This window comes from Artemia franciscana, chromosome 3 (genome assembly GCF_032884065.1).
Source record: "Artemia franciscana chromosome 3, ASM3288406v1, whole genome shotgun sequence".
NCBI classification, from domain to species: Eukaryota; Metazoa; Arthropoda; class Branchiopoda; order Anostraca; family Artemiidae; genus Artemia; species Artemia franciscana.
The window spans coordinates 53,763,651-53,779,831 of record NC_088865.1 but is presented as its reverse complement, the minus strand read 5'-3'; the positions used below and the strand labels follow the sequence as shown (position 1 = coordinate 53,779,831).

Here is a 16,181-nt window from a genome sequence, read left to right as displayed (position 1 = left end):
GATCTGGCGCTGAAAGTAATAACCCAAACCTACCCCTAATTCCTCGTACATTTTATCCACGATTTTAGAGACAATATCCAAAAACATCAATGCATCTTTTGCCGGTTTTATGTTTTACAATAATCCCATTTTACACCCTTCCTTAGCCGAAACCTTTTTAGAAGATTCATTGTTGGTAGTGGTACATTGACGATCGTGAGTGAATCATAAAAAGCTTTTATGGGCTACAATTTTTTCTCACGTAGCCTCGAGGTAGATTTTTAGGTCTCACATGGGTATATGCCCTAACTCGTTAATAAATAATGCGTTTCATCGTATGAAAAGTGCTTTTTAAAGAAGGGAGGCTATTCAAATCATCACTTATTTGTACTTGAATCAACTGACTTAGGGATTTGAGGAAAAAACTGGATGAACCTGAAAACTGATTTTATTAAAGTACGTATTAGTATCATGTTCAAATGTGTTCCATTTGAACTCTAAGAGTAGCAAGTTCTGAGATGATCTGGATATGACGTTATATGAAAAACACCCTTCTACTCATGCGCCATATGCAGCTTCACCTTTCTGCAAACTCCCCAACGCTGTTAATGCAAATTTCAAATCATAGCTGGAATTGTGCATGTAAACCGCTAAAAAATAATAATGTTTAACATTTAAATTACAAGATTTATATGCCAGTCCACGAAAGTTACTCTCCCCGATCAAAATTGATTGCTTGATTGGTTTTGTTAGCGGACTGACATTTCTTCACTACCTGAACAAATTTCTCCTCACACACCCAATACATATCTTTATTTTTAATTACCAACTCGTCCTCCGGTGAAAGAGTCATTGGATAGTTCACGTTACACAACTGTGAAATTGACATATTTGCAGTTTCAATAAGTGTAAGCTGCACCAACACAATTTTCCACACCCAAAGTCTCAAATACCTCTACCAATAGGATGGTATGACTCAAGTCTCTTTGCATATTCCCCAAAAACAACTGCAAGTGCATCACTTTCTTTAACACGATTAGAGTTTGAGGAATCGTGCACATCCATGAGTTTAGGTTCCAGATCTATATCCACCTTGTCCTTCTACAGGAGGAAATTTTGAAAGTTATTAAATTACAAGATGTATTGTCACCCAAAACCGTCTCCACGTACTGGTATCCATGACGCTTACCACTCAAGCTATGTTTCGATTTTAACTCACTGTAGAATCTAGACAGACACATTGGACAATATTAGCAAGTACTCCCTTTATTGTAATTTTTACCCTCACTTAAAATGTGAGTAATGTAGGGGTTACGAAAAAAAATGTCCAATTGCATTAGATTCACGGGTAGGCTCGTAAAGAAGCTATACACATTGTTTCACTGATTCAATGCATGGAGCCCTTACTGAATATATAATCCCCTTTTCAAACAGTTCATGGTAACAAACTGTAGTAAGGAGTGACACAGCTAAATAGTAGCCGAGATTCTGAAAAACGAAAATTTGATACCAATTGTTATATTAAAAGAACTATATTATTCTGCTGATCTGAAATATACAAGTTTCATCAAGTTTAGTTCTACCCTTCAAAAGTTGCGAGCCTCAGAAAATTTGCCTTATTTTAGAAAATAGGAGGAAACCCCCCTAAAAATCATCGAATCTTAACAAAAATAACACCGGATTCAGATTTAGCGTATCAGAGAACTCTACTGTAGAAGTTCCAAGTTACTATCTACGAAAATGTGGAACTTTGTGTTTTTTTGTGAAAGGACAAATCAAGGATAATGTGTTAATTTTTTTCTAGGGGTGGTCTTGTTGACCCAGTGGTCCTAGAATGTCGCAAGAGGGCTCAATATAGGAGAAATTACAAGTTCTAGTGCACTTTTCGAGCGAAAAAAATTGGAGGGCACCCAGGCCCCCTTCCACGCTCATCTTTCCCCAAAGTCACCGGATCAAAATTTTGATATAATTATTTTATTCAACATAGTCAGAAAATCTAACAATAACTATGTGTTTAGGGACGGCATAATCCCCCCACATCCCCAGGGGGAGGGGTTGCAAGCTACAGACTTTGACCTTTGCTTATATATAGTAATGGTTATTGGGAGGTGTAGGGACATTTTCAGGGACCCTTTTTCGCATTTTTTGGGGTGGGGGGGTGATTTGGTTACGTGGGAGGATCGTTCCCTGGAGGAATTTATCACAAAGGAAGAGAATTTTTTTAAGGGGGCACATAATTATCTAGCAGTATTTAAAAGAAAATAAGAAAAAAAATTCAACTGGAAGTAAGGAGCAGCATTAAAATTTAGAACAAACAGATATTATTACGTATATAAGGGTGTTCATCTCCTCCACAATACCTCACTCATTACGCTAGAGTATTTTTAGTAATTTCAACTATTTATTCCACAGCCTTTGTGATTTATGGGTCATTCTAAAGGAATTGAACAAAATTCATGCTTTAGTGTAAAGAGCAAGGTATTGACGAGGGGACGAACCCCCTCAAATACGTAATAAAAATAAACAAACATAAAAGTTCGTTACGGAAGTTCATTCGTAAGTTATGCATATTACTAATTTATAAAAAATAAAAAGTTCTAGTTGAATTTTTAAGTAACCAAAAATTAGAGGGGAACTAGGCTTCCTCCCCCTTTTTTTTTATCAAAGTCGGCCGATCATAATTAAGAGAAATCCATTTAGCCAAAAAAATAATGTGTAAATTTCGTTTTACTTATTCATGTGCGATGAGCCAAAATCAAAACATATATTAATTCAAAAATGCTCAGAAACAAAATAATAAAGAAAAAGCAAATTTTCTCAACTTAAAGTAAGGAACAACATTAAAACTTAAAACGAACAGAAGTTATTCCGTATATGAAAGGGGCTGCCCTTCCTCGACATCCCACTCTTTAAACTAAAGTTCTTATTGTTTTAAAACGTAGAACTGTGACAAAGAGTCAGACATTTCCGTAAATAGCGTGACGTTGAGCGAAAGTGGTGAAATCAAAGTTGGGGGATGGTACACTACAGGGCTCACCATCTACTAAAATAACCTCACGTTCTTTTTCCTCTTCGGCCATCCATGGATTATCACGGAGTAACGCTGGTGTTGATAATACTTTCTCAATATCCCCCTTGACACATTAGTGTCGGTATGCGAACCTAAAAATAATAAGAGTTTATTAGCCCATTGAAACACTTTTGATTTCATCCTGGAAAAGAGTTTAAATTAGGCTGGAAAAGAATCCAAGAGTAGTCTGAAAATATTTTAAGATTGGGCCTAGTGACCCCTCATACATTTTGAGAACATACTACCACCTAAAGGTGTAATGACCAAAAAGCCTATTATACATGAATCCAAAGTGGGTGTTTGGTCTTGGTGACCGCATATTATAAGCTAAAAATTAAACTGAAATTAAATTGAAAATTATGAGTCTTAAACATACGGAGGGGGTGTCGGTGTCCATTAGTGGTGCTCCAAAAAAATCCATTAGTAATTGCTTGATCCATCGCGGTTCGAAATCAACCTCCTCAATCGCTGAGATTACAGGTGCACCCTGGAACCTAGAGTGACGATTGTTATCCCCTTGAAACACTCGTGATTTTAAACTTAAAAAGTACATTAATATCAATCAGAGGATTAGAATCCTCAAATACCTCTCTTACAGCCAGCGAACAAGACCCCCTTTCAAAACTAAAACACTACTAAAATACTGTTTCGTAAGTCACATAGTCAGGCATCTTTGAAAAAATATCAAATGCGAGGTTTCAAACCTCCCAATCGAAGGCCGGATTGGTCAACAAAACATCTTTAAGTTGAATCTTATAATAACCTATTTCCATTGTGAATTGGTTTTTGTTAGCCTGAAAAGAATATACATTAAGTTGAAAAACGAAAAACTTTAACCGTTAAGCACCGTGAAAAGTGTATTTCTTTTGGGGTGGGCAAGGGGGCCCTCAAAGCCCCTCCAGAACTATCAAAAGGAATCCTTTATTAAACTGAAAATAAAGATATTTCTTAGAACGGGCAATACCATCTAACCTCCACCATCTCAGAGCATCTCCACCATCTCCACTACTGAATACACCCCCTAACATTCAAGCTATTTTTCCACACCAAAACAAATTACATTTTTTACCACTAATAAATAAGCTTTAGGAGAAATTTCAATGAATGTCAGTAATTTTACTTACTATTAGACTCACCATGGTTGGAGGGTGTAAAGATCCTAGCAACATCACTACCAAGAGACTGGAGAAACATAGAAGGGATTGCTTTCTCTCCTGGAATGCTGGGGGCAGAGAGCCCAGCATCATGACCTTGTGGTGCGCACGAATTTTCCCAGCTTTTTATCAGAGTCCAAGAGCCAGTATTTTCACCATGTGCCTGGGGATGCAAAGAAGTGGCCATGTTCTCACTGCTTTCACACTGCTGTCACTGCTTTTTGAGGGAGGGGGAACAGGTCCGAATTATCCTTAAGTACAAACAAAATTTTGATTTTAATAACATAAAAAAATACAGCTCGTTTTCAACATGTATTATGTACCCCCAAGTAAATATAATACACCTCTATTTCACCCCAACCGGTCTATATTAATCTTGGAAACATTCCCCCTCTCCAACTTGAATTTTTAGCTTTCAAATTAGTTTTCACGCCCCATGAGGATCAACATGAAAATTATGAAAGGAACTTTTTCAAAGAATGGTAAAGAACAAGGTTTCAAGTGTTGTTTAAATTAATGCAATATCCAATGGATGTTGAGTTAGAAGTACCTTAGTGAGGCTAAAAGTACCTCAATTCTAGTGCAATAATTCAAAATCCAGACCACAATGCGGCAATCAATTTGGACCCAAGTAAACTCATTCCCAATTATTTTCTTTAAAGGTGATTATTTGAGCTTTCATGGTGCTTCAAGATACTCTCCCAGGACATAGTTTAGTCTGTAGACCCATCTCCGAAAGTCTTATTTTCCCATCTTAGCTCCTTTTTTAAGATACCAAAATATTAGCTAAACTAGAATTTTTGGGAGATTTAGACTACTTTATGTAAAAGAGCCAACTTCTTATAAGAAATATGCTTAATAATAGGCCACACTAGAGGAAAAGGTCATACAATCGGCAAACATTTAGTTTGTTGCCATCTGGTAATACTAAGGGAGGAGGAGACTCAAATAATAATTAATTATTATAGTTAAAATATTCCTTGTTTACCTATTTTTTATTTACTATAAGGAAAAATATTACCCGCAACCTCATTTGACGCAGAGATTAGTTAAATTTATGCAACCATTTCATGCTAAAATTTAATTTGTTTAGGAAAAAACTTTTCAGATGAAAGCAGTTATTAAAAGTGAGCCTTTTGGTAATTAATTAGCAAATTATAACTTGTTTGTCTTAATTAGCAAATAGATGTTGACCACTTAAAATAGAACTAGTCAGAATTTAAATATAAAAAATAGGTCACCCCTCTAAAAAAAGATTTAGTGTGAATAAAAGTCAATCAGTTTGAACAGAAAAAGCATCTTTATTGCGAAACTATATGCCTAGATTAAATTCTATTATAGTGTTCAAATTTACCAGGTGGCAAGAACGCAGCCTTTCGCTAAATTAGCGTTACAATAGCTGTACGGTTTAACCAAAATGGTTGGCAGATGTAATTTTACCCCTTTTGCTAGAATATGATTCTAATAGTAAGGGCTTTTGAAATAGCAGACGAGAAAAATCGTTTATTTTGACATGAGAAACAGTGGATTTACTTATCAGCGATGGAAGTACATAATGGAATTGGGTTTAGGCTTAATCTTGTTATTCCATATAGAAAATTATAGTAGGTAAATATGGGTGTAATCTTGCCTTATTTTGGTGGGGACAGGAGGGTAGATACTTAGAGACTCGCAAGCATATAGGTAGAACTCCATTTCTTTTTCAAATTTCAAGAAGCATCCATTTTAGAAAACTGTTGTATGTTCAAAATATAATATAAGACTGATAGAAATACGCGTACACTCCTCGGTTTTCTACCCCCTGAGAACAATAGAAAACTGCCCGGTCCCGTTACAATAATAGCAGTCCCTTGTTCCTAGTAAATCGATAAGAGATTACGTGACGCTCCTGTTTCTGGAAATAGCGGGAAAAATACTTTGTTTGTCCTGCTAGAAGAATAGCATGCCTTTGCTCATATAAAATAAATAAACGTCTGGACTGTATATCGCTTCTGCTCCTGGGACTAGGAGGAAAATCTTTTGTTTTTAGACAACAAAAAGCCTTGTGTATGAAGCAGAAAAAAGTTGGGTTATGATCAATTTGGACCATGCCCCTACTTGGGCCCCCCTTAAGGCTTTTTCCTGGCCCTCGTGGGGTTTTACAGAATCAAGGAAACTATGCTGTAATGTCTACACTTGTATCTTGACTAGCGGACTCTAACAGGCTCTATTACGTAACAACCAAAGATATCCTGAAGTAAAAAAATTACTAGGTTACAACAGAAGAAATTCTGAAGATAAAAACCCTTGTACGTAACATAAAGGTTTACTATGCTGTTACACATGCACTAGAGTATTGCTTAAGACCCAGGTGTGGGTAATAACACCCTGAGGGACTAGTAGCTCCAATAGTGTACCTTTTATATCTCTCCAATAGTATACCCCATATATCTTCTTTCGGAAGCAGAGGGCCGTCACTACTCGTTCCATTCCATCTCTAATCGTCTAGTGGACGAGCTTTTGTCACAGCAATCTTTAATAAATCAACAGTTTTTTCAAGACGATTCTTCCAATGACCTACCACTCTATTGGAGAAGTAATGGTTGTGTAACTAATGAGGTAACTTATTACTATGCCCTCTTTTCCTGAGGATTCATTGAGTTGAAGGGGCTTTTAGCGGAAGAAGGTGGCATTCAAAATACAAGTCATTAAGACATCATCTCTCCGACGTCTGTACACGAGTGTTGAGAGCTTTAGCTTATTCAATTGAGATGGGTAATCGAGATTCGTGCATTGACCAGCAACAACTGTCTCCAATCTTTGGAGAGCCTACATTTTCTCTTGATCACCGTTGGTTGAAAGCGCAGCAACATACATTCCAAATTAAATCAATATTCATAAAAACACCCTAGCACAGTTTGATCATAACTGTAGGTGATCTGCTAAGCATTGTATGCTTTAGCAGTTTCTTGTACTTAGATCCTTTAACAGTTTCTGGTTGTGTATGATTGTGGAATTTCAATTCCTTGCCAAAAATAACTCTAAAATCTCTGTCAGCTGCTAAAGATGCACTTAATTGGCTGGAGCTATCCCTTTCTTTGATGTGTTTTACCACATTTCATTCTTTATTCCAAAATGCACCATATTACATTCTTAGATATTGAATTCCATTTTCCACTTGCAGATATAAAGTAAGCATGGTTTAAGTCTTACTGCTTATGATATTATTTGAGGGCAAGTATCAAAATAGCTGAATAAACAGAAACACACTAACTACTCGTTATCACTTTTGTAGTTGTTTTGCTTTTTGAGATTTATCTTAAAAGTCCATACAAAGGGATTTTTAATTAAGTAAAAATATTACTTTCAATTCTATTTAATGTTATTTCTTTTAAATACAAAGCCTTTTTTTTCCCCAAAGAGGAAAATGTTTCTTACTATGCAAAAAATCCTACAATGCAATAATATAAAAGCAGAGACTTACATACTTACTGTTTCAATATGATAGGCAAACAACTTGCCGTCAATCCCAAAACTGTATATTGACATTAGCGATGCAGATGCTTTTATATAGAGGACAGATCCATTGTGTTTATATAAGCACTTCTTTGAATATTTAGTAGATCCAAACCTCCTAAAAATCAGAATTTTTCAAACCGTGTTAAATCACCTAAAAGAGCTGATGCAGCTGGGGTAAATTTAATTTGAAACTGAACTTATCACGGAAGACCTTTAAGTCTTGGTTGTAAACGCAGGCTAATTATATAATACTGTTTAAAGGGTACTAGAAGTTATATGATGGAGATATCTTGGGAGATATATTTACTACCTATTTTTACTTGGAAGGACTATCTTTTTTTATATGCAAATATTGACATCTCTAAGTTTCATTACGTTACTCGGGATCTGATGACCTGATGTGAACAGCTTATTTGGTTTTATGAATTCTATTCAAAAATTTATGATGGCTTATTAAAACACCACGATGTCCACAGATCCTCCTTTTTGGCTGTTCATGTCTTTCATGTCCAACTGAGAAGTGCTACTGTTTGGTAAAGAGACTTACAAAGACAAGAGAAGAGATTTTTAATTACAGACTTTAAATAGTCAAAAACTAAGGAAACCAATAACTTTTATATGTTGTGGTAAATAAAAATAATTCACTCTTTCAGCTGAAAATTTTGAAAAAAGTCCATTATCGGTAATGAATCAGAATTGAAAATTTGTAACTGCTTTTCTTAGTCATAGCTAATTCTCTGAATACTCCCGTAACCACGGGTTCCAACGTATACGATTTTTTCGGAGAAATTTAACATTAAAAATTTGGCAACGAAATATATACATATATACATATATACATATATATATATATATATATATATATATATATATATATATATATATATATATATATATATATATGTATATATATATATATATAATATATATATATATTATTATATATATATATATATATAATATATATATAATATATATATATATATATATATATATATATATATATATATATATATATATATATATATATATATATATATATATATATATATATATATATATATATATATATATATATATATATATATATATATATATATATATATATATATATATATATATATATATATATATATATATATATATATATATATATATATATATATATATATATATATATATATATATATATATATATATATATATATATATATAGGCCTAGCCATCTAAATTGCCCAATTAATAATTAGCTTCTTATTTAGCTTTTTATCAGGCTTTAGCCCACGCTTCCATTACAAGTAATCTATTCTTATGGTCTTCATCAGCTCTAGAGTATAGTATTCTATAGTTTCTAACTGACGAAATCAATTTTTTAATAGCTATTTATATTTTTCCCACTCTTTCGATTTGATGAGATTTATTGATCAAAATTATCGAAGAAGTTTTTTTTACAAATTAGTAGGTAAATTTTGGAAAATCGAATAGATTTTAACCAAACTTCGAACACAGCTTCAATACTCGCATATCTTGCCGGATATTTGTGCTTGCATGCCAATATTTGCACCTGTGGGAACCCCAGCGTAATAATTTACGAAGTTCATTCTGGAACTGTTTAGAATGTGAGTTGTATTTATTTGTTAATTTTTTCTCTTTTTCTTACCCCGCGTGTTTACTTTGTCGCTTTTATTAGATGGTTTTATTTTAAAAAAAAGTTTTTTCTTCTTTAAAGTTTTTTTTTCCTTTTTCACCGAGAAAGGATTCCGGATGTGGAGCTGAAATATTCATAATTTTTTTTTAACTAATATATTTTCTTCTATTTCGTCTTTTTGCTCCACTGCGTTATTTAAACTAAAACCCATTTTTCTCGAAAATAATTTTTTTTTCATTTGATTCAATTGGCATACAGAAGCATGCATCGTTATGTAAATGCATCGTTATGTTACGATTCCCCTAGAATATGAAACTGATCAGCACCGGAAACTTTGACTGGACACCTAGATTCTACAACAATTATCCTCATCATTATCAATAACTCTAACATTTAAATTTCTTATAGAATTTCATCTAAATTTTCTATTCAAATATTATCATTTAAATGAAATATTTTATAATTATTTCTGGTAAATGGATCCTTTGATGAAATATCACAGCAAAGTTTTTGACAAATAATAGCAAAATTGTTATTACCTTTATGTAGCCTACTGCGTAAGTAACAAACTCATGTGACATACAACCCTATAATTCCCACTATAAAATCCATGATTTTGAAATTTGTTGTTTGTTCAATCCGATTGCAAAATAGTGAAAAAAACCATTCGTCTTGAAATATTCGATACATTAGCCAATAAGTATGATATCAAACTAGCCTTTAAAAATCAACTAACTTTTTGTGACTTAAATCGTGACTTATATAGATTTAAATGCATTCAATAAGAAAAAGTCAGGTTTTAACTTTGTGAAAGTCAGGTTCTACCTTTAATAGGATTTTGAAGCAATATATCTACACCTGAGTTTATGCTTGTCTGAATACCCAATCTATCGAAGTGCACTTACCAGACAAATTGAATGCAAGTACTCAAATAAAGTTATTGTTTTTTATATCACCTTTGCTTATACTTCCAGATGCTAGGTATTATTCTCGTGACCTAGGAATACTCAGTAGGGAATCTATGCGATAAAGGTAGTATAATAAGACCCTTTCACCTATAAGATGATTAAGATGACTCTTGTCAAAAATTAAATAAAAAAAAAACTAATTTTTTTAGCTGAAAGTAAGGAGCGACATTAAAACTTAAAACGAACAGAAATTACTCCGTATATGAAATGAGTTGTCCCCTCTGCAATTCCTCGCTCTTTACGCTAAAGCTTTTAATTGTTTTAAAAAGCAGAATTGTGGCAAAGAGTCGAACTTTAGCGTAAAGAGCGAGGAATTGCAGAGGGGACAACCCATTTCATATACGGAGTAATTTCTGTTCGTTTTAAGTTTTAATGTCGCTCCTTACTTTCAGCTAAAAAAATTAGTTTTTTTTTTATTTAATTTCTGAACGTTTTTGAATTAATGCAAGTTTGGTTTTGGCTCTCCGCACATAAATTATTAAAATGAAATATGTATATTAATTCTTTTTTTTGGCTAAATGGCTTTCTCTTAGTTTTGATCAGACGATTTTGAGAAATAAGGGGTGGAGAAGGAGGCCTAGTTGCCCTCCAATTTTTCGGTTACTTAAAAAGGCAACTAGAACTTTTAATTTTTAACGAACGTTTTATAAGTAAAAAATATACGTAACTTAAGAATTAACTTACATAACAAACTTTCATAACCTTATATTTTTATTATGTATACGAGGAGGTTTGTACCCTCGTTAATACCTCGCTCTTTACACTAAATCGTAAGTTTTGTCCCAATTCTTTAAGAATGACCCCTGAATCAGAAAGGCCGTAAAATAAATAGTTGAAATTACTAAATACTTTAGCATAAAGAGCAAGGTATTTATCTCCTCCTAAATACCTCGCTCTTTATGCTAAAGTATTTTTAAACCTCTCATATGCGTTATAATCTCTGTTCGTTTTAAGTTTCAATGCTACTTCTTCCTTTCATTTGAAAAACCATTTTCATGTTTATTTTTCATTGTTTTCTTATAGTAATGCAAGAGAATCCTGCGCCCTTTTCATTGAATTTTTCTTCCCCCGTGACAGATTCCTCCAAGGAAAGATCCTCCACCATAGCCCCCTCTCGTTAGCCCCACCCCCAAACAAAATAAAATCCCCCTGAAAACGTCTGTGCACTTCCCAATAACCATTATTAAATGTAAACACTGTTCAAAGTTTGTAACTTGCAGCCCCTCCCCCAGTGATTGTGGGGGAGTAAGTCATCCCCAAAGACATAGTTATTATGGTTTTTGACTATGCTGAACAAAATGGCTATCTCAAAATTTTGATCCGTTGACTTTGGGAAAAAAATGAGCGTGGGAGGGGGCCTAGATGCCCTCCAATTTTTTTGGTCACTTAAAAAGGGCACTAGAACTTTCCATTTCCGTTAGAATGAGCCCTCTTGCGACATTCTAGGATTACTTGGTCGATACGATGACCCCTGGGGAAAAAAAACAAAAAACAAACAAAAAAACAAACAAATAAACACGCACCCGTGATTTGTCTTCTGGCAAAAAATACAAAATTCCACGTTTTTGTAGATAGGAGCTTGAAACTTCTACAGTAGGGTTCTCTGATACGCTGAAACTGATGGTGTCATTTTCGTTAAGATCCTACGACTTTTAGGGGGTGTTTCCCCCTACTTTCCGAAATAAAGCAAATTTTCTCAGGCTCGTAACTTTTGTTGGGTAAGACTAAACTTGATGAAACTTATATATTCAAAATCAGCATTAAAATGCGATTCTTTTGATGTAGCTATTGATATCAAAATTCAATTTTTTTGAGTTTTGGTTACTATTGAGCCGGGTCGCTCCTTACTACAGTTCGTTACCACGAACTGTTTGATATTGGATATTATCTAACCCCGGGAATATATATCCATAAAATATACCCCGTAGTACTGATCTTCCACATTAAATACCCCCCCCCATAATACTCAATATGTAAGTTAGAGATTACTTGCGCTATATTAGTATACCTTAAATTTGGAGTTGTTTTTAATAGTATTTAAATGATTATATGGATTAGTAAGTACTCTCGTAACAGTAAGTATCCTCCAGTTTTGGAAACTATAATATTTTTATTGTTTTTGTCCATTTGTTAATAAAATTATTCAAATCAGCTTAATTACGCAAAATATTTGATAGGCTTAAATGATGGGAGCGGCAGAATTTTTATTTTTATTAATATATAATTTTATTTTATTTTATTTTATAATATATTAATTTTTTATTAATATTTTTATTTTATTAATATAATTCTGAATATCTCCATGCTTTATTATTGACAAATCCCCTTGCTGGTCGGTTAGATTTACAAACGGAAAAAACTATTTGCAAATACAAAAAGGTTACGAATTTACATCATTATCAAGTTTCTGAAGCAAAAGATTCTTAAAAATCATTTGACCTATCAATTTTGAAGAATTTATAACACGAAATTATACTAAAATATTTACAATCACTTTTCATTTATATTAGAATTTTACTTTGTTTAAAACTGCTGGATGGGTTCGTTTCTCTCTCAATTGATCCAAGATTCCATGTTCATTAATCATTTGAATTTGTTGATTATTGAATTTTACTGGCAGATATAATTTAAGACTCTTTCCCAAAAATCTTATCCGACTTACTTTGTTTTGGAATAAATATTGTTGTAGCTAAAATACGCATCAACTGATTAATTAACATACTATTAAATTTACAGATTCTTTCATTTTTCACGAATCCAAATAATTTTACTAAATTACTCCATGGTAAATTATTTAAACATTTTATTACGCAAGTCCTGCCATTAGAATTTAATAACTGAAATAAATGAATAATTAAATATTATTTCTGTGCATTCTTTCTATTACATTTTTATTTCCTTTTAATGGATTATCACGTTTAATGGGCCAAACAAAAAGAAGGATGGTCAACTACACTCAGGCATTTAAAAACTACCCGAGACAAGGTTCAATATTTTTGGGAGTCGATCATTTAATCTACAAGAATGGAGTTGACCAAAATCATGGACCTAACAGTCTTCACGTTTACTTACTTTGTTATTTTCTACTGTCTTCGGTTCATTTGTACTGGATAGGCTCCAGTTAATTCTCAAATCGTAGGCGCAGTCTCACTACCATTAAGCGTGGATCTCTTTGACTCTCGAGTTTCTCCCCAAGCCCAGTGAAAACCAATTTAGCTAAACATTTGACCCTTGTCTCCAATAGGGCCAGGACGTTAATGGAAGACTCCCTGTGGACACGTACTCAATATAAACAATTAGGTCAAGTTCTAACACAGGTCCTGTTTAATTCTAGCAAAGGAAAAATAAAAAGCCTTTCCTGTGTTTTTATTTAGAACAGGACTAGAATCGCTTTGAAGGAAGAAACTATGATCCAATAATTTATTGAAGAAGAGGCAGTTAATGTAGTTTTTTTAGACTGAAATGTAATACAGTAATTAAATAACACAGATCAACTACTAAAGTTTCTGAAAAGTAATTTAACTCCAATATCGCACACTTTTAAAAGATCAACAAATTGGTCAGCACTTCACTATATTTATGTGCTAATTTGCGATAATTTGATTTTTAGTACGGAAGTTCAGGATTGAACTGAACGTGGTTTGAAGAGGAAACTCAATTACTCGGACACCTATTGATAAAAGTTTTACAAAATTTACTGAGTGCCATCTAAACTCGATATTACAAGGAAGAATTCTTCGGTTGGTTGATTGAACATTTTAAAATTTGAATTGCAAAAGCATGTTTTTGTTACTTTGAAAATCTCTCTGTTAAGCCCTAAGCATACCTGAATTTCTTTTTTGGTTGTTTCCCTACATTCTCTTGTCATTATAGAAAGAAGATAAGCGACACTACCCAGCTTATCTTTGAAACTCTTGGTCCAGATGACTTTCTTTTTTGGATTTTGATGGGTTGATACAGACATTATTTTTTTCGGGTTGAGCCAGACGGTTTCCGGTTGAATCTTGCATTGATAACAGTAGAAGATTGTTTTATTTTCTAGCTAATGACTATATTTTTCTAGAATGGTCAGAAAGTACAACCAAAAGATGGTTAAGGAGCACTGTCCTACAACTATATAATCTTAAAGAGGTGGTCAGGGCACATCTATAAAAGAGACTGTCTATCAGAGAGACTGCGGCAAATTTTACAATTAGAAAATTCTTATGGTCTATTCAATTAGATTCTGAAAAATTTTAACGTTTTCAGGATTGTCTGAAAAAGACAAAGTATGGTATAAATCGTTGTAAAGACCAGCCTGAAGGGGGAATCGATATGGCAGTCAGAAAAGCTGAGAAGTGTTTAGAGTGCAATTAGCAGATCTTTTCTAGCAAAGAAGAAAAGTGTATATGCAAGTATTTGGTCACTGCATCTGAGACGAATCACGGTGTTACCCCAGATGATAAAAAGATGGCCTTTCAATATACTGTCGTGAACTAAATTGAAAAACACGCCATCTCGCCATGAACGAGAAAATGCTCAAAAAGACTGGCTTACTACTTTTTTGGAAAGACACTTATCAATGGAGACGGTAGGTGTAGTGAATATATTAAAAGTAGAATAGCCAAGGCCCAGGGTGTTCCCTCGCAGCTGTAAAAATTTTGGACGAATAGGATTATTATTCTGCGAATTAAAATTAGAATACTGGAAGCTATAGTGATGACAGCAGTCAAATTTGGTTCTCAAGCATTGGCACTCCAAAAGCGGAGGAAGATTTATTAGGTCTTTTACAGATAAATTGCCAACAGATGGTCTTGAGTACCCGACTAACTGACCGTATGTCAAACAAAAGGCTGTAAAATAAGTGTGGTTCTATCTTCATTTCTAGACCTACAATAAGGGAAAAGTTGAAGTTTCCAGAAAACTTTCTGCGGCTGAAAGGTAGTTGATTACCAAGGAGTGTCTTTTTTGGCCAACTGTCTAGGGCTAAACGAAAAGCAGATTGTCCTCAATTGGTGCAGAAGGATGTCGTAAGTAAAGATTAAAGGAATACGAGAACTTCATGACAGTGTATAAGGGCTTTGAATAGATATGAATTGAGGAGGAGTGTGTGTTTCTGTGTTTACTTTAAGCAGCTTGGAGCTGCAGTGGCTTTTTACTAGTAGTGGGATTAGTAGCAGTGTATTCGAAGCTGAAACACTGTTTATAGATTAATTTAGTTTTTCTTTAAGACCGCAAGAAGTTTTTGAGACTGTTTTAGCTTGCCTGGCTTAAGCCAGACAAATCAATCCAAACAGGGGGGATAGGTCAGACACTTTGAACGAAAGTAAAAAGTATAAATGTAGATTTTGAGTATATTGAGAAAAAAAGAGTCTGATAGAAATTTCAAACGTTTCCTATTCTGAGAGGCATCTAAATAATATAAATATATCTTTCCATTAATCGACAAATAACATATATGTAATTGCTAATTTATTTCCGATTAAGAGCAATAATCCTTATTAGCTTACCAAAGATATACATGCCCAGTCTCCAATCCAACTAATGCCTCATCTTCTCGTAAGCTACTGGTTGCGGCAACGGGAATTGTAATATTTTTGGCAGTTGCCGTATATTTAACTGCTGATATGTCTAACCAAGTAAAAATTGTTCTGTAAGATAAAATATTTAAATTAATTTATACCAAAAAGAAAAAGAGAGATTACTTTCCTATGGTTCTTTATTCAAAATAAATTATCTAATTTCATTGGTCTCTGCTTGTGAATTAATTTTGTAATGTGTTAAGTGTAATCGTGTGACATCTGATTCAATAGAATCACATATTCTAATCCCGCATCTTTGTTAAAAAGTTTTCAGACCACCCTAGTAATAGTTTATTTGGTGTC

General features: G+C 33.5%; 1 protein-coding gene across 1 annotated transcript in view; it reads right to left on the bottom strand.

Moving 5' to 3' along the window:
* Positions 1 to 16,181, bottom strand: part of LOC136025412 (cytoplasmic dynein 2 intermediate chain 2-like) — a 94,434-nt gene that overhangs the window by 6,174 nt on the left and 72,079 nt on the right. The window contains exons 7-8 of the mRNA XM_065701430.1: positions 15,807 to 15,947; positions 7,675 to 7,816 (exon numbers count right to left, since the gene is read on the bottom strand). Coding sequence (XP_065557502.1) covers positions 7,675 to 7,816; positions 15,807 to 15,947 — 283 coding nt within the window. The remainder of the gene's footprint in view (positions 1 to 7,674; positions 7,817 to 15,806; positions 15,948 to 16,181) is intronic.